General features: G+C 40.1%; 1 protein-coding gene across 1 annotated transcript in view; it reads right to left on the bottom strand.

Annotated features, from left to right (window-relative positions):
- Positions 1 to 394: 394 nt before the first annotated feature.
- Positions 395 to 16507, bottom strand: part of LOC115821721 (NACHT, LRR and PYD domains-containing protein 12-like) — a 67746-nt gene continuing 51633 nt past the window's right edge. The window contains exons 7-14 of the mRNA XM_030785524.1: positions 14007 to 14180; positions 13507 to 13677; positions 13372 to 13418; positions 12191 to 12719; positions 11771 to 12068; positions 11416 to 11664; positions 10532 to 11121; positions 395 to 539 (exon numbers count right to left, since the gene is read on the bottom strand). Of these exons, the coding sequence (XP_030641384.1) occupies positions 395 to 539; positions 10532 to 11121; positions 11416 to 11664; positions 11771 to 12068; positions 12191 to 12719; positions 13372 to 13418; positions 13507 to 13677; positions 14007 to 14180 (2203 nt within the window). The remainder of the gene's footprint in view (positions 540 to 10531; positions 11122 to 11415; positions 11665 to 11770; positions 12069 to 12190; positions 12720 to 13371; positions 13419 to 13506; positions 13678 to 14006; positions 14181 to 16507) is intronic.

Raw genomic sequence — 16507 nt, forward strand, 5'->3', positions numbered from 1 at the left:
CTCCACAGGCACTGTCCCTGACTCCCATGCAACATTGAAGATGCATGTCAGCTTCAAGGGAATAGGTCCAATTAATTCCTTTTGATAAAAGAAATATACAGCAGCATTTTTAATTGGATACATTGGGTTTATTCTCTTTTATTATTATTATTATTAGTAGTAGTAGTAGTAGTAGTAGTAGTAGTAGTAGTAGTAGTAGTAATAGTGTTAAGAGATGTATACCAGAACATTTACCTACCTTGATATTCTGTCTGAAAATAAAGAACAGAAACACACTGAGTCATTAGATATTTTGATAAAAAAAATGTTAAGGTAATATTCCTCTGGTAATATTATTTTGAAGTTTCACTCTCTACCTCCCAATTGGCTGATATAGCTGACTGACATCTTGACTTCAGTTCCCTTTGTCAGCTGACATGTCCATTTCCAGTGATTGTCTTTCTGCTGGAGTTTGACAGTCAGGGTACTGGGAGGTGTGTGGAGGTGTGACCTGAAACCTGGAGTCTGTCCGCAGATCAGTACCAGACTCATTCACCCAGCTAATCAGCACGGAACAGGGTTTCACACCTTCCATACACTGAGAGCAGGTAACAGTGGAGAGTCATGGTGCCTCCAGACTTCTCCTCAGACTGACTGAAGAATGTGTGGACTGTGGCAGAGATTAGAATAACACGGATGACGTTTTTAAGCAGAGTGATTCAAAAGTGCATGTCTCACAACCGATCGCTTTGATTACACAGCATGTGAAGACTCACCCTTAGGAACATGTAGATACACAGTAGACTTGTTTCCTACAGGATCCTGCCACTGTTAGAGTCCAGTATCCTGAGGTCTGACTTAACTAATGTTCAGAGAGCAGTCAGACCCCAGACTCAGTCTGTCAGCTCTCTCTCTGATCTCTACACTGATCTTCCCATTGGTGACAAGCTCAACGAATGTAGATTTATGACTGCTGAACATCCATGTAGTTGAGGTTCAGTCAGGATTAACCACATCATGACAGGTCAGAGTGACATCATCTCCATCTCTGGAGTACACAGTGATGTCCTGTCCACTGACACCTGGGAGAAAGTCATGACAGATAATGACTGTTTACTGCAACATGAACTGTAACTGAATCTAATAGTGTGTTTTCTGTCATTATGTTTTATTTTATCTTATTCTATGTAGACTGACTAATAATGTAACAATTTAAATGATACTCTCATATGAAGATTGAAATGGTAGATATATTCTGATATTCTGATGTGTTGTTTTGTTTAATCTGATAGAGATTAGGGAGCACATCTGAGCAAACCTGCTTTTGAAATATTTCTGATCAAACTATCTGCAGACACAAAAAAACAATTAGAGAAAGAGGAAATACTCAGTGTTATGTTTTTATAGATGTAAATATATCTGTCTATGTGTGTGTGTATGTGTATATATATATATATATATATAGAGAGAGAGAGAGAGAGAGAGAGAGAGAGCATGTGTGAGGGAGAGTCTTTGCTTTGGCTCGGTCATGCATCCTAGGCGGTGACCACAGTATTTAAAGTCCTTTCATTGTCTAAATGCTATGTTGACTGTCTCCGCTTTGTTTTTTTTAAACTTTAAATAGCTTTTATAGATTGATGCAGTGTATGAGGCCACGGGTTAGCGCGTGCCTATTTGTGTGCTGGAACGCAGGTATGATGTGTCGACCATTAACTCCTGGTAACATTGAAGATATGCCTTACTTTGTAAGTTTGTGTGTGTCATGACTGGTTGCTATGTGTTAATGGTGTGCTTATATTTGCAGGAGTCTGCCATTGCTGTTTTGTCTGGTTACATGTTTTGCCCGATTAAGTTTTGTTTCTGTTTATTTAATTTTGTCCCCTTGTATTCGTTTTCTTCAGTGTTTTCTTATTGTATTGTTTTCTTTTGCGGTTGTGTGGCCACTCGGCGCCTTCGCATGTTTTTTTCCGCATCTGGTGGATGTGACTTTTGTTTCCCTTTGACTCTTGGGTTCTGCTGTATTTTTGTTGTTGTTATTGTTGTTTGTTATCAGAGGTTGTGATTGGACATTGCTCTAGCTGCTGTATTTTCTTCTAGCCCTCAGCTTCTGGGTACTGGCTCGTCACCTTGTTTAAATACCGAGGTGCATATGTACTAATTATCCCTCCCAGTTCTCCTGTTTTTATCAGCAGGACTCAGTGAACGGTGCCAGTGTTTTGGGTTACTGGATGGTGGTTCCCTTCCCTTACTGCATGAGGTGATTTAGGTGTAATATTAACGAGCACCCCCCACGTTGTATACTGGCTTACTGTGTGTGTTTGTGATGTGAAATTCTAGATATTGGGACACACTTGGAGTGAGTTTTATGAGCTGGCTTCCACCTCTCCAGGCAGCTGCATTCATATGCCTGTACTTACAGTTTGGCGTATTGGCTTTGTTTTTTTTTTGACAGCCATTACCCCTGTCTTGCGATTTCTATTCTTTACCCTGTCCTTGGCTAAAGTGTTTTTACCTATATAGTCTATTTTTTTATGATAAAGTTGTGTCACTGAGGACTTATTCCTCTTTAGGGCTTATTTATTTATTTAATAAAATTGCCCAATCAACTGGAATACACGTCTCTGTCCTATTCTTATACAGTTTCTGTGCTTTGGGGCACCTATCAGCTTGTGTTGATTGTTATGAATCTTAAGGTGCAAGTCCTTAGGTGGCGTTGTCTGCGCTGGTCTCTTGCTAAATATATATCCTTGTAACGTTTGGCCACATATAGGCTAGCTGTCGGCTACTTCAGCATCTATTCTGTCAGATCTGGAATTAAAATCCCTGCACATATTATAGCTAACATGTATCTGAAACAAGATACAAAAAAAAGACGTTTGAATACAAATCTAAACGGATCATTTAAATACTTGTCCGATTGCTAATGCATTAAATTTCACGAAACGTATACCTACATTGTGTGTTACCGTAAGGAGGACGAAGAAAGTGGAGTAGGTTGCAGTTATTTCAAACATCTTTTGAAGCTTACGGTTACTTCAACATTTACATCAGAAACTTTCCGTGCGCGCTTGCTGTTTTGGCGGACTTTAGGGCGCTCAAGATGGTCCTGTGAATAGGCGTAATTTCTACAGCTGAGGTTGGCGATGGGAATTTTCGTAAAATTCCGCATTTTACACAACAAGTTGCACAGCAAAAGACTTATCTAGGTTCGCATGATGGATTAATCCACATGATACTGTAGAGAGGCCCTTCTCACTTCCAGGCCGCTGGCAAAATCGGGCAGCAACAAGGTTGACATTCAATAACACTTTCAAAACATTGTTTTTTCCCCACATATTTGTAGATGTCTGACCTGAGGACACTCGTTTAACTGGCATAGTCACGATTTGGTTATGTTTGCATATCAAGTGACTGTAATTCTTTTCTGCCCGACATAGCTGATCAGAATGTTACAGTGCCATCTAAATTTTTAAAATATCTTTTTCGTGCTGACTGTTTCAGTAAAAGACAATTCTCATTTGCAGGTTTATATGATGGTTGACATGACGATGTTTCTTATATAATTGTACTGTTTGTTTAATTGTAGTGTAATTTGAGTAAACTACTGTTAGTCGATCTCTTTAAAAATAAGAGGTTCCAGATGCCCCTGCACACTATAATGGTTAAATATGAACAATTAAAATATAAACCAGCTGTGGAGTGTAGTTTTCTCCTGTGATGTCTTCTGTCTCCAGGGTTGGGTCAGATTACTTTGAAATGTAGTCAGTTACTGAATACAAATTACATTTTTTGTAATTAGTTACATAATCCATTGGATTACAAAAAAAATGTAATCTAATCTGAATATATTTGGATCACTTCAAAATCAAACATTGAAAATACTGCACCTTATATTTAAAAAAATGGACGCAGCCACAAAAATTGAGTTCCACAAATATTCCTTTTTTTCTCTTTAAACATCTCAAAACATTTTCAATGCAAATAAAATGCATTTTGCATATTCAGCATGTACAGTTGGTCAAATCAAATTACCCTTTCAAAAACAGTACTGGCACAAACTACAGGTGTGCTGTATTCTGCAACAAGTGGAATGCTGTTTCTTTTGTGTAAGTTTTTGTTGCTGCTGTTCTTAATCAAAAGCCACATGGATGACCTTGCTCTTATGAGGCAAGAGGAGCACTTATGCAAAATGTTCATCTTCCATTTTCAATAAGAATAAAGGAATAAAAGGAAAGTAAAAGGAATGAAAAACTCCATTATTCATAAATCATCATTAAAAAACAGAACAAATATTAGTTCCGTCAACATTAACAAAACTGGCAGCCTGGCAACCTGAGAGTAATTTACTTTGATATACAATAGAACATATTTGGCATTTGACCAATTCTAAATCAAATTACCTTTACAAAAACATCCTGGCATAAACATCTACGGATGTACTGTATTGTTTCTTTTCTTTAGGTTTTTATTACTGATGTTTTTTAGTCAAAGGGTCACAGGGAGGAGTTTGCTATTGTAACGCAAGAGGAGCACTTGTCTAAGAAACCCCATACGTCAGATCCGCTTTTCATGAGTTTTAGCATTGGTTATCATGAAATAAAGTTTCATAATTTTAAGATTGACATATTTTAAAGACATAATCAAAAATGTGATCAAATAATCCTTGATGATGTAGCTATAATCTGATTGCACATTTTTTTTTTAAATGTGTCACAATCCAGCCTGGTCCTTCCACTGCCTAGCCTCTTTTTCCCTCTCTCCCGTTTGTGTCCTGTTCCTGGGTTCCACTCCAGGTTTATGCATTCAGACCGATCACCAGCCTTCCCTCAACTCACCTGTTCACCATCTCCTCATTAGTCTGTTTTTAAAAGCCATGTCTCACCTATTCAGCCTTTGCCAGATTATTTTGCCAGTTTTTGGAAGGTTCTCTCACGGGTTTTTCACGTATGTTCTGATTTTTTTGCTCATGTTTTTTGACTACTGCCTGTTTCTTGGTTCTCTGCTGTTGTCAAGCCCTTTTTGGTTTCTGGTAAATTCTCTGTACTGTTTGCCTCTGTGTTTTTTGATCTTTGCCTTCTGTGAGTACTCTTTTTGCACTTTTGTGTTCCTTGGATTTTGGACTGATTTCTGGTTATAGAACTTTTTTTCTGGATTTTTGATGCAATTTTTGCCTGTACCTCTATTTTTGCCTTTTGTCTGATCACCTGTGTGCTGATTCTGGATTTCCCATTGACTGCGAACACTACCTGCTGTTTTTCTGATTAGCTGAATTTTTGATCATTAAAGTCACCTTTTTAAAAAATCCCTCGAGTCTGCTTCTGGGTCCTTACTCCACATCCCAGGCCTCACAGGCTGTGACAATGTAATCTAGGGTGATTTTAGTAGTTTTCGTAATTACGTAATGAATCCTGCTTCTCTCTTTCTCTTGATGTCGATGCATCCTTCACATCTTGTCACGCCCTGGTCCCTCCGTCTCCTGTGGGGTTTTTTTTTTTTTTTTTTTGCCCCCCACCCCCTTCTGTCAGGTTTTTGGTTCAGCCCTGTTTTGTCTTTGTTCAATCGTTGTCATAAGTACTCCTTGGTTTCCCCTGTTTCTTCATTCTGGCATTGTTTGGTGTCTTTCCATGGTGCGTTTATTTTCTTGGTCTGCCATGGTTCTGTAAGTCTTTGAAATTCTTCTTTTACTTTAAAGAGAACTGATGTGCATCCAGCCTCTTTCTAAAGACATGACATTAATGGTGAACTTACAAAACAGTAGCCTGCATGTGTAGGTCTATACTGTCTTTCTTAGCCCAAATCTGTCCCATACCTTACTTTTTTTGGCTCACTTTGCATGCAACCTTAGCATCGCCCGTTTTTTTTTAACTTTTCTCTTAGTCGGCCATATGGTCAGTGGTAGCCTCTTTTTTTCTTTTTTGGGGGTATATAATCTAAACAACAGCTACAGCAACTTGTAGATGAAGCCTAAAACACATGCATTGACCAAAACCACAATCACAAATTGATAAAGCAGCTGATAAGCTATTAAGTCAGCTTATTATAAATGTAAGTTAGAAAGCTGGCTTTTTAGTTCGGTCATGCTGATTAACAGCAAGGACCATAAGAGGACCTGCAACCTTCGGTGTGTGTGTGTTTTAGAGAGAGGGGGGGAAGAGAAAGTGGATGGTGGACTATGGTAGTAATCACAGACTAGCCTATTGCACACAATTCAGATCTAATCTAATAATTTCAAAACTGAGAATATTTCCAAAAACACCTGTCTGTAGGAACACATCATAGATCAGCCACACTTGATTTTCCTTTTACATAATGCAACTATAAGAGTGTTACTTTACAAATGTGTGAAACTGAACTCAGAGCTTTTCTACAGCACCTCACAGCTAGGACCAGTCTCGTACGAGCTTCATCTAATGTGTTTTTCAGGCCTCCTCATCCAGCACCTCCTCTTACATCTGAAGCATATAAACCAGTGCTGTACACTGCGCAAGTGTGAGTCTCGTTCTATATTTGTTTCTTAAGTTTGAATTTCTTCTTGAACAGAGGAATCATTTATTTCAGTCAAGCAGAGCAGTAGATTGATCTTTCAGGATGAGGATTCTTTTTTTCACTTTGAGGTTTCGGATCATTTTCTTAATTCTCTCTGGGTTTTGCTCTGTATGTGTCAGTAGACCTTGTAGAAGTTTCTGATTGGATTCCAGTGAAATTCCATGAAGGAAGCAGATGAACAGATCTAAATGTCCATTTGTAACAACTTCGTCTCCTCCCGCACAGACTCCAGCAATTCAGTGATTGGCGTCGCTGGTTTACTAATCATCGGCCTGTCCATTCATCATCCTCCATATCTTTGTTTTCCCTGATTCCCCCCTCTTTTTAAACCCCAGAATTTCTCCATCTCATCGCGAAGTCTACACTTTTCCATGTGTATTCCGAGCGCTCCTTTGTTTGCAAGTTTAATGTTCGTAGTCTGTTTCCAAGTTTTATTCTTAGCCCTTGTCCTGATCTGTATTCCAGTTTGAGTTTGCTGTTTTGCTTTCAACTTTAGTTTTAGAGATCTGCCTGACTGTGTTTTAGTTTGTATTTGCCTGTTACACATTAAAACTCCAAAACTCTGCTCTTGCATCCAGCCCTCTGGTGACTTTGTGACACCATTCTTACTCTTCAAGGCTTTATCCACTGTTCCCTTAACCAACACATCCAAAGAAACATTCTCTGGCTTCGGTCTTTTTCAGAAAATACTCTGAGGTTGCATCCGTCGATTCTACATTGTGCATTTATCATATAGGTAACATATAGTGAGATGAACATAGTAGATGGCAAAAGTTATTGTCCATTGTGCAATGATTATACACACAGTATATAATGAACTACGCAACAAAATGGAACAAGAGTAGAATTATTACTATTATATGGTGTGCAGTATGCAATAGTAAAACAATTGTTATACACTGTGCATAACGATACTAATAATGTAATGCGTATGCTTCTGAGTGACAATAGTAGAAGAATAGTTTCTTAAAATAGCTTCTTATACTCATATAAAAGAATACTTCCTCTGACTTCGAGAGATTTCTTTGTAGTTGATATGTTGCTTCCTAACTGCAAATTCCTCCAATTAATCAGATAATCCAAATAGGACATGAGAAGTATTGTTCCTTATCTGTATTGTTACCCCATGGTTGAAAAATAACTTACTTTCTCAAATTCAAATAACATCACTTTAACGGCTGGTTTGTGGACGAGAAGGGCACAAAAACATCAGTATCAATATTTTTTATAAATATCAGCTTTGATATTTTAAGCGATTAGTTGTGTTCGATTCAAAGCATATTTGTATGTTCCGCGTTTCGGCCTTCATCGGCCGAAGTTTTGATCGGTTGACCTCATATATAGGAATTTAGTAGATCATGCTGTTATTATGGTTTTAGGAACAAAGCAAATCATTACAGTCACCTACATGTAATTCAACACTTTTTAACACACGTACCACAATACAAAGAGAAGGAGAAAGGGAATCCTTCCCTGGGTCAGAAAAATTCTAACATTTCTTGCAAAAAGTGCAGGGTGCTCATTAGATTGGGCCTCTAATCATCTCTGAAAAAAAATAGAAAAAAACTTGAGGTACTACTGCAATAAATATAAAAATGCTTTTATCAGACACTGGCTACATGCCTACGCGTTTCGACTACAAAGTCTTCATCAGGGCATCCCAAACAGACACACGTGTGTACATTTAACAGTTAGACAGAAAGATTAGAGCAGTCACATCACTTGGGCTGTGTTCGAAATGGCATATTATGTACTACTACTAATTTTGACGTAAAAGTAGTAAGTAGTATGCAGTACTTGAAAAATGGCGAAAATTTGCAGTATACAACCGGAGCTCACTTCGTCGGGTACTGCATCCCACGAAGCAACGCGGTGATTTCCAACTGTCAAAAAATTAAAAAAAACATGGCGGACAGCGACGGAACCAGCTTCAACTTCAACTGCCGCTGCAGTTCCGAATATAAATGTATCAGTTGCATGTTTTGGTGTAATAAATCTTCATACGCTTTCTTATAGGGCTACATTTGATACATATTTGTGGTAGTTGTGTGTTGTTCGATTTTAACAGAACAGATGCCCAACCGATAGTAAACGTGTAGTACACTACACGAAAGTTCTCATAATTGCGCATCATACTGAATACTAGCGTGTGGAGTGGTGTTCAAAATCAAGCTCAGCGTGAGTTTAGAGGTTTTTCACCAGCGAATGTCCAGATATGAATTTTGGGTGTCACTGATTAGAACGGCTGCATCTGAGGCAGTAAGTGCATCTGTTATGCCCAGACTAGGGGTTACCGAGCATAACAAAACACACACGCAGGGGGAGAAAAACAGCAGCACACAAGATAATACCCATTTATGACTCAGGGTCATAACAGCATCGCATTACTTCATAATCATCTTACAGGTTACAAAGTTTATTGCAGTTATGTGTGGGTTCAGTTTTTCCTGTCATTGAATTTATTTGGCCAAAATCTTGTTATAAAAGATTAAGCACTATGAACAGGCTATTGACAGTATTGGCTATGACCAGACGGCAAATGCTAGACTGAACTGCATTCCAACCTGCCGTGGTTTGCCTGCACTCTTCTCCGTTCCCACACGTCCCAGGCCTCAAACACATAAAACATTAGCCTTTACAGACTTAGCTTTTCTTGAGTAAAGAAAACATTGTAATTATTCAAACAACAAGCCCTTTATTTGGCCTTGTACTGCAGCTCTTGCATTGAAAACAACCAGAGACTAGCATAGCTAGTGATGTGACAAAAAATGAGAGGAGATACGTAGAGAGAGAGAGTGTTCAGCTTCAGAAAGACTTTAAATGTTTTTATATGTAATAATATTTTGTCTTTCTCTTTGACATATACATGTTTATATTGTGTTTGTAACAAAATAAAAACAAATAAACAAGAATTTAAAAGTAAATGGACAAGAATTTCTGAAAAACAACAACAACAGCAACAACAATAAAAATCTCTACAAAACATTGTAAATTAATACTTGTTTTTTATTACAAACACAGATTTCTGATGCATAAATAAAACTGTGACTGTACTTCATACACACACATTTGTGTTTGTGAGCGAGTGTGTGTGTGTGTGTGTCAATGTAGAGGTGTAAATAAATGTAAATGGTGCATATGAACATTGTGTGTGTGCATGTGAAAAAGAGAAAAATAATGTGTGTGTGTGTTGATTAGATTAGATTAAACTTTGTTGTCATTGTGCAGAGTACAGGTACAAAGCCAATGAAATGCAGTAGCATCTAACCAGAAGTGCAAAAGCATAGTATTATTTACAGATAAGTGCAGGTAGTGAGTACTGCAGGCATGATGTTATATCTTACAGTATATACAGCATTATAGACAGTGGTGATACAGTATATACAGCGTTATAGACAGTGGTGAGCAATATATACAGATATGTACATGTATATATATTAATAATGTTATACACAGAGGTGAAGCTGACAGAGTAGACAGAGGAGTGTATATGTATAGGTTGAGTAGATATCATAGACAAAATATATACAATATGTTTATGTACAGTTGAAATAGGGTACTCTGAACAGCGTGAGCGGAAAAGCCAGTGCAAAAGGAGCAGAAAACAGTGCATATAGTACAGAACAGTGCATAAAGTACAGATAGTGCAGTGGAGTGCGAATAAAGCTAGCGCTGTGGAGTTGAGTTCAGCAGGGTCACAGCCTCATGGAAGAAGTTCTTCCTGAGCCGGCTGGTGCGGGAGCGGAGGCTCTTTTAACGCCTGCCAGATGGGAGGAGGGCAAAGAGTCCATGGTTAGGGTGAGATGCATCCTTGATGATGCTTTCCGCCCGGCCCAGGCAGCGTTTGGTGTAAATGTTCTCAATGGTGGGCAGTTTTCACCACCCGCTGGAGTGCTTTACGGTCTGCTGCGGAGCAGTTGCCATACCACACTGAGATGCAGTTGGTGAGTATGCTCTCAATGGTACAGCGGTAAAAGCCCACCAGTATCTTGGAGCACAGATGAGCTTTCTTAAGGCTCCGCAGGAATTAAAGCTGCTGTCGATATAGATGGGGGCGTGTGCTTTGCTCCTAGCACGCCTGAAGTCCACAATGATCTCCTTGGTCTTCTGAGTGTTGAGGGCCAGGTTGTTGTCTGCGCACCATGCAGCCAGGTGCTCGACCTCGTCTCTGTAGGCTGTCTCGTCGTCCTCTCTGATCAGGCCTACCACCGTGGTGTCGTCTGCGAACTTGATTATGGTGTTGGTACCATGCACAGGGATGCAGTCGTAGGTGAAGAGGGAGTACAGGAGAGGGCTCAGCACACAGCCTTGTGCCATGCTGGTGTTCAGAGTGAGAGTGGAAGAGGTGAGGTAGTCTAACTTAACAGACTGGGGTCTGTTAGTCAGAAAGTCCAGAGTCCAGTTGCCCAGGGATGTGCTAATACCAAGCTGGCTAAGCTTGGAGATCAGCTTGGAGGGAATCACGGTGTTGAATGCTGAGCTGAAGTCAATGAACAGCATTCTGACGTAAGAGTTGGAACTGTCTAGATGAGTAAGGGCAGAATGGAGTGCCATGGAGACGGCATCCTCCGCTGACCTGTTGGTGTGGTAGGCAAACTGGTGGGGATCCAAGGTAGAGGGCAGGCAGGATTTGAGATGAGTTAGAACCAGTCTCTCAAAGCACTTTGCAATGCTGGGGGTGAGTGCAACTGGTCGGAAGTCATTCAAGGCCGTAGCAGTGGAGTGCTTTGGCACCGGCACGATGGTGGCAGTCTTGAAGCCTGTGGGGACAACTTCCTGGGCCAGGGACAGACTGAAAATGTCTGTGAAGACCCCAGCCAGCTGCCCTGCACAGACTCTGAGCACATGGCCAGGTATTCCGTCTGGACCAGCTGCTTTCCGTGCATTCACCCTGCTCAGGGTGGCGCAGACATCAGAGCTGGAAAGTGAGAGGGGCAGTTCACCAGGGGGGAGATCCGCTTTGAGGGTGACCTCCTTGTTTTCCCGGTCAAAGCGAGCGTAGAAGTGGTTGAGCTCATCAGGGAGGGAGGCCGAGCTGGATGGGGGCACAGTACTGGGTGGTTTGTAGTCCGTGATGTTCTGTATGCCCTGCCACATGCGCCACTGCAGCTCTGTCAGCCCTGAAGACTGTGCGCCCCTCTAGTTCCACCATGTTGTTTGGGACATCATTGTTTAGCTATGTTTCCGTAAAAAACATGAGGTTACAGTCCATAAGTTTTCTCTGTGTGAGGGTCCAAGTCCTTACTTCGTCCAGCTTGTTTGCTAGAGACCGTGCATTGGCGAGGAAGATGCTAGGTAGTGCTTGCCGGTGTGGATTTAGCCTTAGTCTAGCACGCAGACCTCCGCGCTTCCCCCGTCTTTGTTTACGGTCTCTGTGCCGCCACCGGACACTTCCGGTCGGGATGAGTTGTCTGACAGACCGCGGTGTCCTTTCTAACTCCGGTGGTAATTCCCCGAAGTTGAATGGAAAGTCCAAAACTATGTTGGTGCACCGATTGTTGATATCCAAAAGAGCCTGTTTGCTGTATGTGAAGTTCGCGTAGCTGAATCGGGCGAACACGTAGTAGACAACCAAATAAATTAACACTATTTTGCTGACTCTGAGCCTTGCGATGTGCACGTGCCACCATCTTGGTCCTCTTCATTTATTTATTTTATTTGACACAGGGACACTGAGGAGCGACTGACATAAAAGCCAAACCCAGCATAGAGGGGTTCAGTGAATGTGCAGTGGAATGTGTGTAAGTGTGTGAGTGTGTGTGTGTCAGAGGAGACGCTGTAGAAGGACACAGTTCCAGATGACCAGTCCAGATACACTCCTACTCTGTGGGTGGATGAGGGGTGGTGGAGTATGCTAGTTCTGTGTTTATTGTGAATGGCAATGTAACTGTTATCAGAGCACCACAGACTCCAGGACTTTTCATTGAGTCCAAACTTACAGTCATCACTCAGTCCTTTCCTACTGATTTCTTTACATGTCACTGATATAACAGCATAATCTCCACTCCACTCAGACTCCCAGTAACAGCGTGCAGTCAGACTCTCTCTACACATGACCTGACCCCAGATATCAAATCTCTCTGGATGATCAGGATACGACTGATTCTCTGGCACATACGTCACCTTTCTGTTCCCCTCAGACAGAGAGAGTTTTGTGTTTACTGTGTTTAGGTCCAGTGTTAGATCACAGGCATCTACAGAGAAGAAGAGAAATTAGAGGAGAAAACATATCACACACTCTCAACTCTGTGTGTGACTGTGTTTTATACTAAATGGAGAGTATTATATTATTACATTAGTATAATGTTATTAAATATTATATTTATTTGATAATAAATCTCAGGTAAGATGGTGTCATCCGTCTTTCCGTCTCTCGTCCTGTCTTTAGTGTGTGTTACAGATTCTCTCACTCTGTCTCTTCTTAAGGAATTGGGGGTAAAGGTTTGGGGGGAACTGGGGGTGTAAATATGAAGTATTTTTGAGCACTGTGTGTATGTGTTATTATAAGGAGTCTCAGTGTGTAATTGCTGATGTGTGTGTTACTGTTGTTTGACCCTTGACCCAGTGTGTTTCCTTCTCGTTACCTGAACCTGTTTCTGACCAGTTTTTCACTTTATTTATTTTGTTCACGCACTTTCTGACTTTATTTTGTTCACACACAATAAAATTACATTAAAAACATTAACATTTAATAAAAGTCATATTTTATTTCATGTAATTATCACTTTTTTATTAAATGGAATAAAGAAACAAAAGCTATACTTTTTGGGAATTAGATAAATGGTCTCTTTTCCATGGGTGAACCAAACTCATTGTTTGTGTGTGCATGTGTGCGTATGTACTCACATTTTCTCAATCCTGGTTTGATCATGAATTCTCCACCATGGTCCACACTGTAAAAACACACAACAGATGGTGGATGAGTCTCACACATAAACACACACACAAACCACAGACACACACAGACACAAACACACACACAGTACTGACTTAAGCTGAAAGTGTTGATTCATCTGTGTAGGGAGCTGCTTCATTCCTGAGTCTCCTGGGTGATTGTAGCTCAGATCCAGTTCTCTCAGGTGTGAGGGGTTTGAACTCAGAGCTGAAGCCAAAGAAGAACAACCTTCCTCTGTCACTAAACAACCAGACAACCTAGAGAGAGAGAGAGAGAGAGAGAGAGAGAGAGAGAGAGAGAGAGATAATATCTATTCGGCATCTGGTTTGTGAAGTGTGATTCACTGTAAAAGGTCCCACTCTGTTTTACCATTAATGTTGACTTTGCTGAACTGTTACATTAACTAAACTCACAGACCACTTACTAACATTAGCTGTAAAGATATTTGGGGAAATTCATCTCCTTTTATGATCAGTATGTCTCATACACAACAGTACTTTAGTAACCATACTATACCTAAACCTGGTCTCATTTTAGTACGAACGTAGTTATTCTAAATACTGTAGAGTTCCTGGCCAATACTGACCTCAGTATCTCCAGTTTACAGTGTGGATTCTTCACGCCCTCACAGAGAAACTTCACTCCTGAATCCTGAAGGTCATTGTTATTTAGGTCCAGTTCTCTCAGGGGACAGTTTACTGACTGTAGAACTGAGGCTACAGCTTCACAGGACTGTTCAGTGAGTTTACAACCAGCAAGTCTGGAAAAAAAAGAGAGAGAGAGAGAGAGAGAAGTTTTATCCCAGTGAGCTTTAGTTGAACAGAATTTTCCATATGAGATCAAACTCCGGTTAAGAGTCAGAACATCTTCCTGTCTTGCGATAATTACTGTTACGTCATCAGTGTCTGCTGATAAAACATGTTTATTTTCAAGTTTCCAAGTTTACTTAAAGCCCAATAGCACTGTTTACAGTCTGAAAACGCTTTACATGCCCACAGGTTTACAGCAAACAAAACAGGATGATGCCCCTTGACTTAATCCTCATAGAGGGCAAGAAAGAAAATCCTCCCAAAAACCAACATGTAACAGGGCAAAAAATTGGAGGAAATCTTGAGAAGGACCACAGAAGAGGAGACCCCTTCATGGCCACACAGGTGTGCAACAGTCTCCTGCTATTGGAAACCACTTAAGGTCCCATCTCAGTCTCCACAGAAGAGACTCAATAGTGGGGCTGTATAACTGCCCTGAGAGTGGATAACCTGCCAATACAAACACAGGACTACAACAGGAAAGAAGCTCATCCTTATGGTTGTGACTGCTGAAAAATCACCATTTAAACACAAGGCTGGGACAGAAAACACATCATTGACAATATTTTTACAGCTTTTCATGAGTTTTATCAAAACATGTTAAAACTGTGGAATAATAGGTGTGGAAAAAAGCTGTGAGGTGTCCTGAAAAATTCATTTAACTTCCTCAAACACACAGTGTGATATTTTTGAGCATGGGACAAATGCCAGTTGTAATTAACTGTACACTGTAAATGAGAGAGACTGATTAAAATTTAAACGGGAAATAAACTATCCAAAAGGACAACACTTACAAAACTGTCAGTCAAGTTCATATTAAAAGGGCTAACCATGATCCACACAGAACAAAAATTCTGTTTAGTGGCTAACTCATTAACATGCGCTGTTCACCTCACCCTCTGAGTGCAGTGGCGACGGCAATAAAGTCGAAAAGTAACTCAACATTTTGGATAACTTTTTAGTTAGCTACACTGTCTAAGGAGAAATGTTGACCAGATCAACGGTAAATGAAAATGTTTTAATTATATGCAGTAAATTTGAGCTACTTGTCATCACGCTCACCAACTGTGCTTTTGATCTTTATAGCACAGTGTTGCTCTCAGGCAACGCAAAGTTTTCTTAAGCCCTATGTCCAGTATGTGTCACTTTAAATCACTGCAGCCAATTAGAATGGTCAAAAAGTATCAAAGAACAGTCCAATCAGGCGTGGGAGTCACTATCAAGCATCATTTGAAAGTGGGACTTCCTTTTCTGACACATGGTCACAGGAGCACATGGTGTGAGAAGAAGGCAAGATCATTTACTTTAGTAATCTTATTTAAGATGATATAAAATGTAAATAACAATATGTGCGTGTGTATGAAGGTATAGTGAAGCCTTTTGTCAGGTTTTGTGAAGGTTTTTTTTTATTTTGCATGTTCAGAAATTCAGTTTTTCTTTTCGTAGCCTCAGGGCAACGTTGTGCGATAAGGGGTACTTTCAAGGATGTCTTTGCTAACAATGTGTTTGGATGTTATCACTTATTAGCACATGAATTTGTGCACAATATAAACTCTAAATATATTTGTTTTTACTTATTTTTTTATTTAATTATACTTATTTGAACACATTTTGACAGAAAAATGGATGTAAGATTATTTTACAGAAGAAAAGAACAGGATCAGCATGTTAGGCAGATCCCATCAGACAGTGAGGACAGTGAGATAGACAGCAATGACAGTGAGGAGGAGTGGAATGGAGAAAAAGGTTTGAGCAGAAGGGAAAAAATAGGGTTTTAAATATTGTTCCTCTGGTTGTTATTGAGCTCATTTTTACACAACCAAATCTAATGTGTTGATTAATTTTCCGTAACCCAAGTTCTGACAGTTGCTCTGGTCGCCATTGAAATGATAGGTTTATAAGGCAGACAGCATACAAAATAGGGGTCAAATATCAAGCTGTAGTTATTCTTGTTGTGTTTTCATTGAAATTGGAAACTTACTTTTTATATGTTTCTATAGACATGCAAGACACCAGTGATGAAGAAGTTGGAGACAAAGATGATGATGACATTCTGTCTGAGGATGACAGAAGTTCCTCCCAGACCCCTCGGTGGAAAACGTGTCACACCACTGCCTCTCCAGTACACCCTGAATGGTTGGACGCCCCTGCATCAGCTGGTGAAATTCTGTCACCATACGAATGTTTTAAAAGTATTATCTCTGACGACCTCTTTGAGCTCATTGTTAATGAATCAAACCTGTACAGCGTCCAGTGCAATCCTGCCAAGCCACTTAAC

Source organism: Chanos chanos, chromosome 9, assembly GCF_902362185.1.
Source record: "Chanos chanos chromosome 9, fChaCha1.1, whole genome shotgun sequence".
NCBI classification, from domain to species: domain Eukaryota; kingdom Metazoa; phylum Chordata; class Actinopteri; order Gonorynchiformes; family Chanidae; genus Chanos; species Chanos chanos.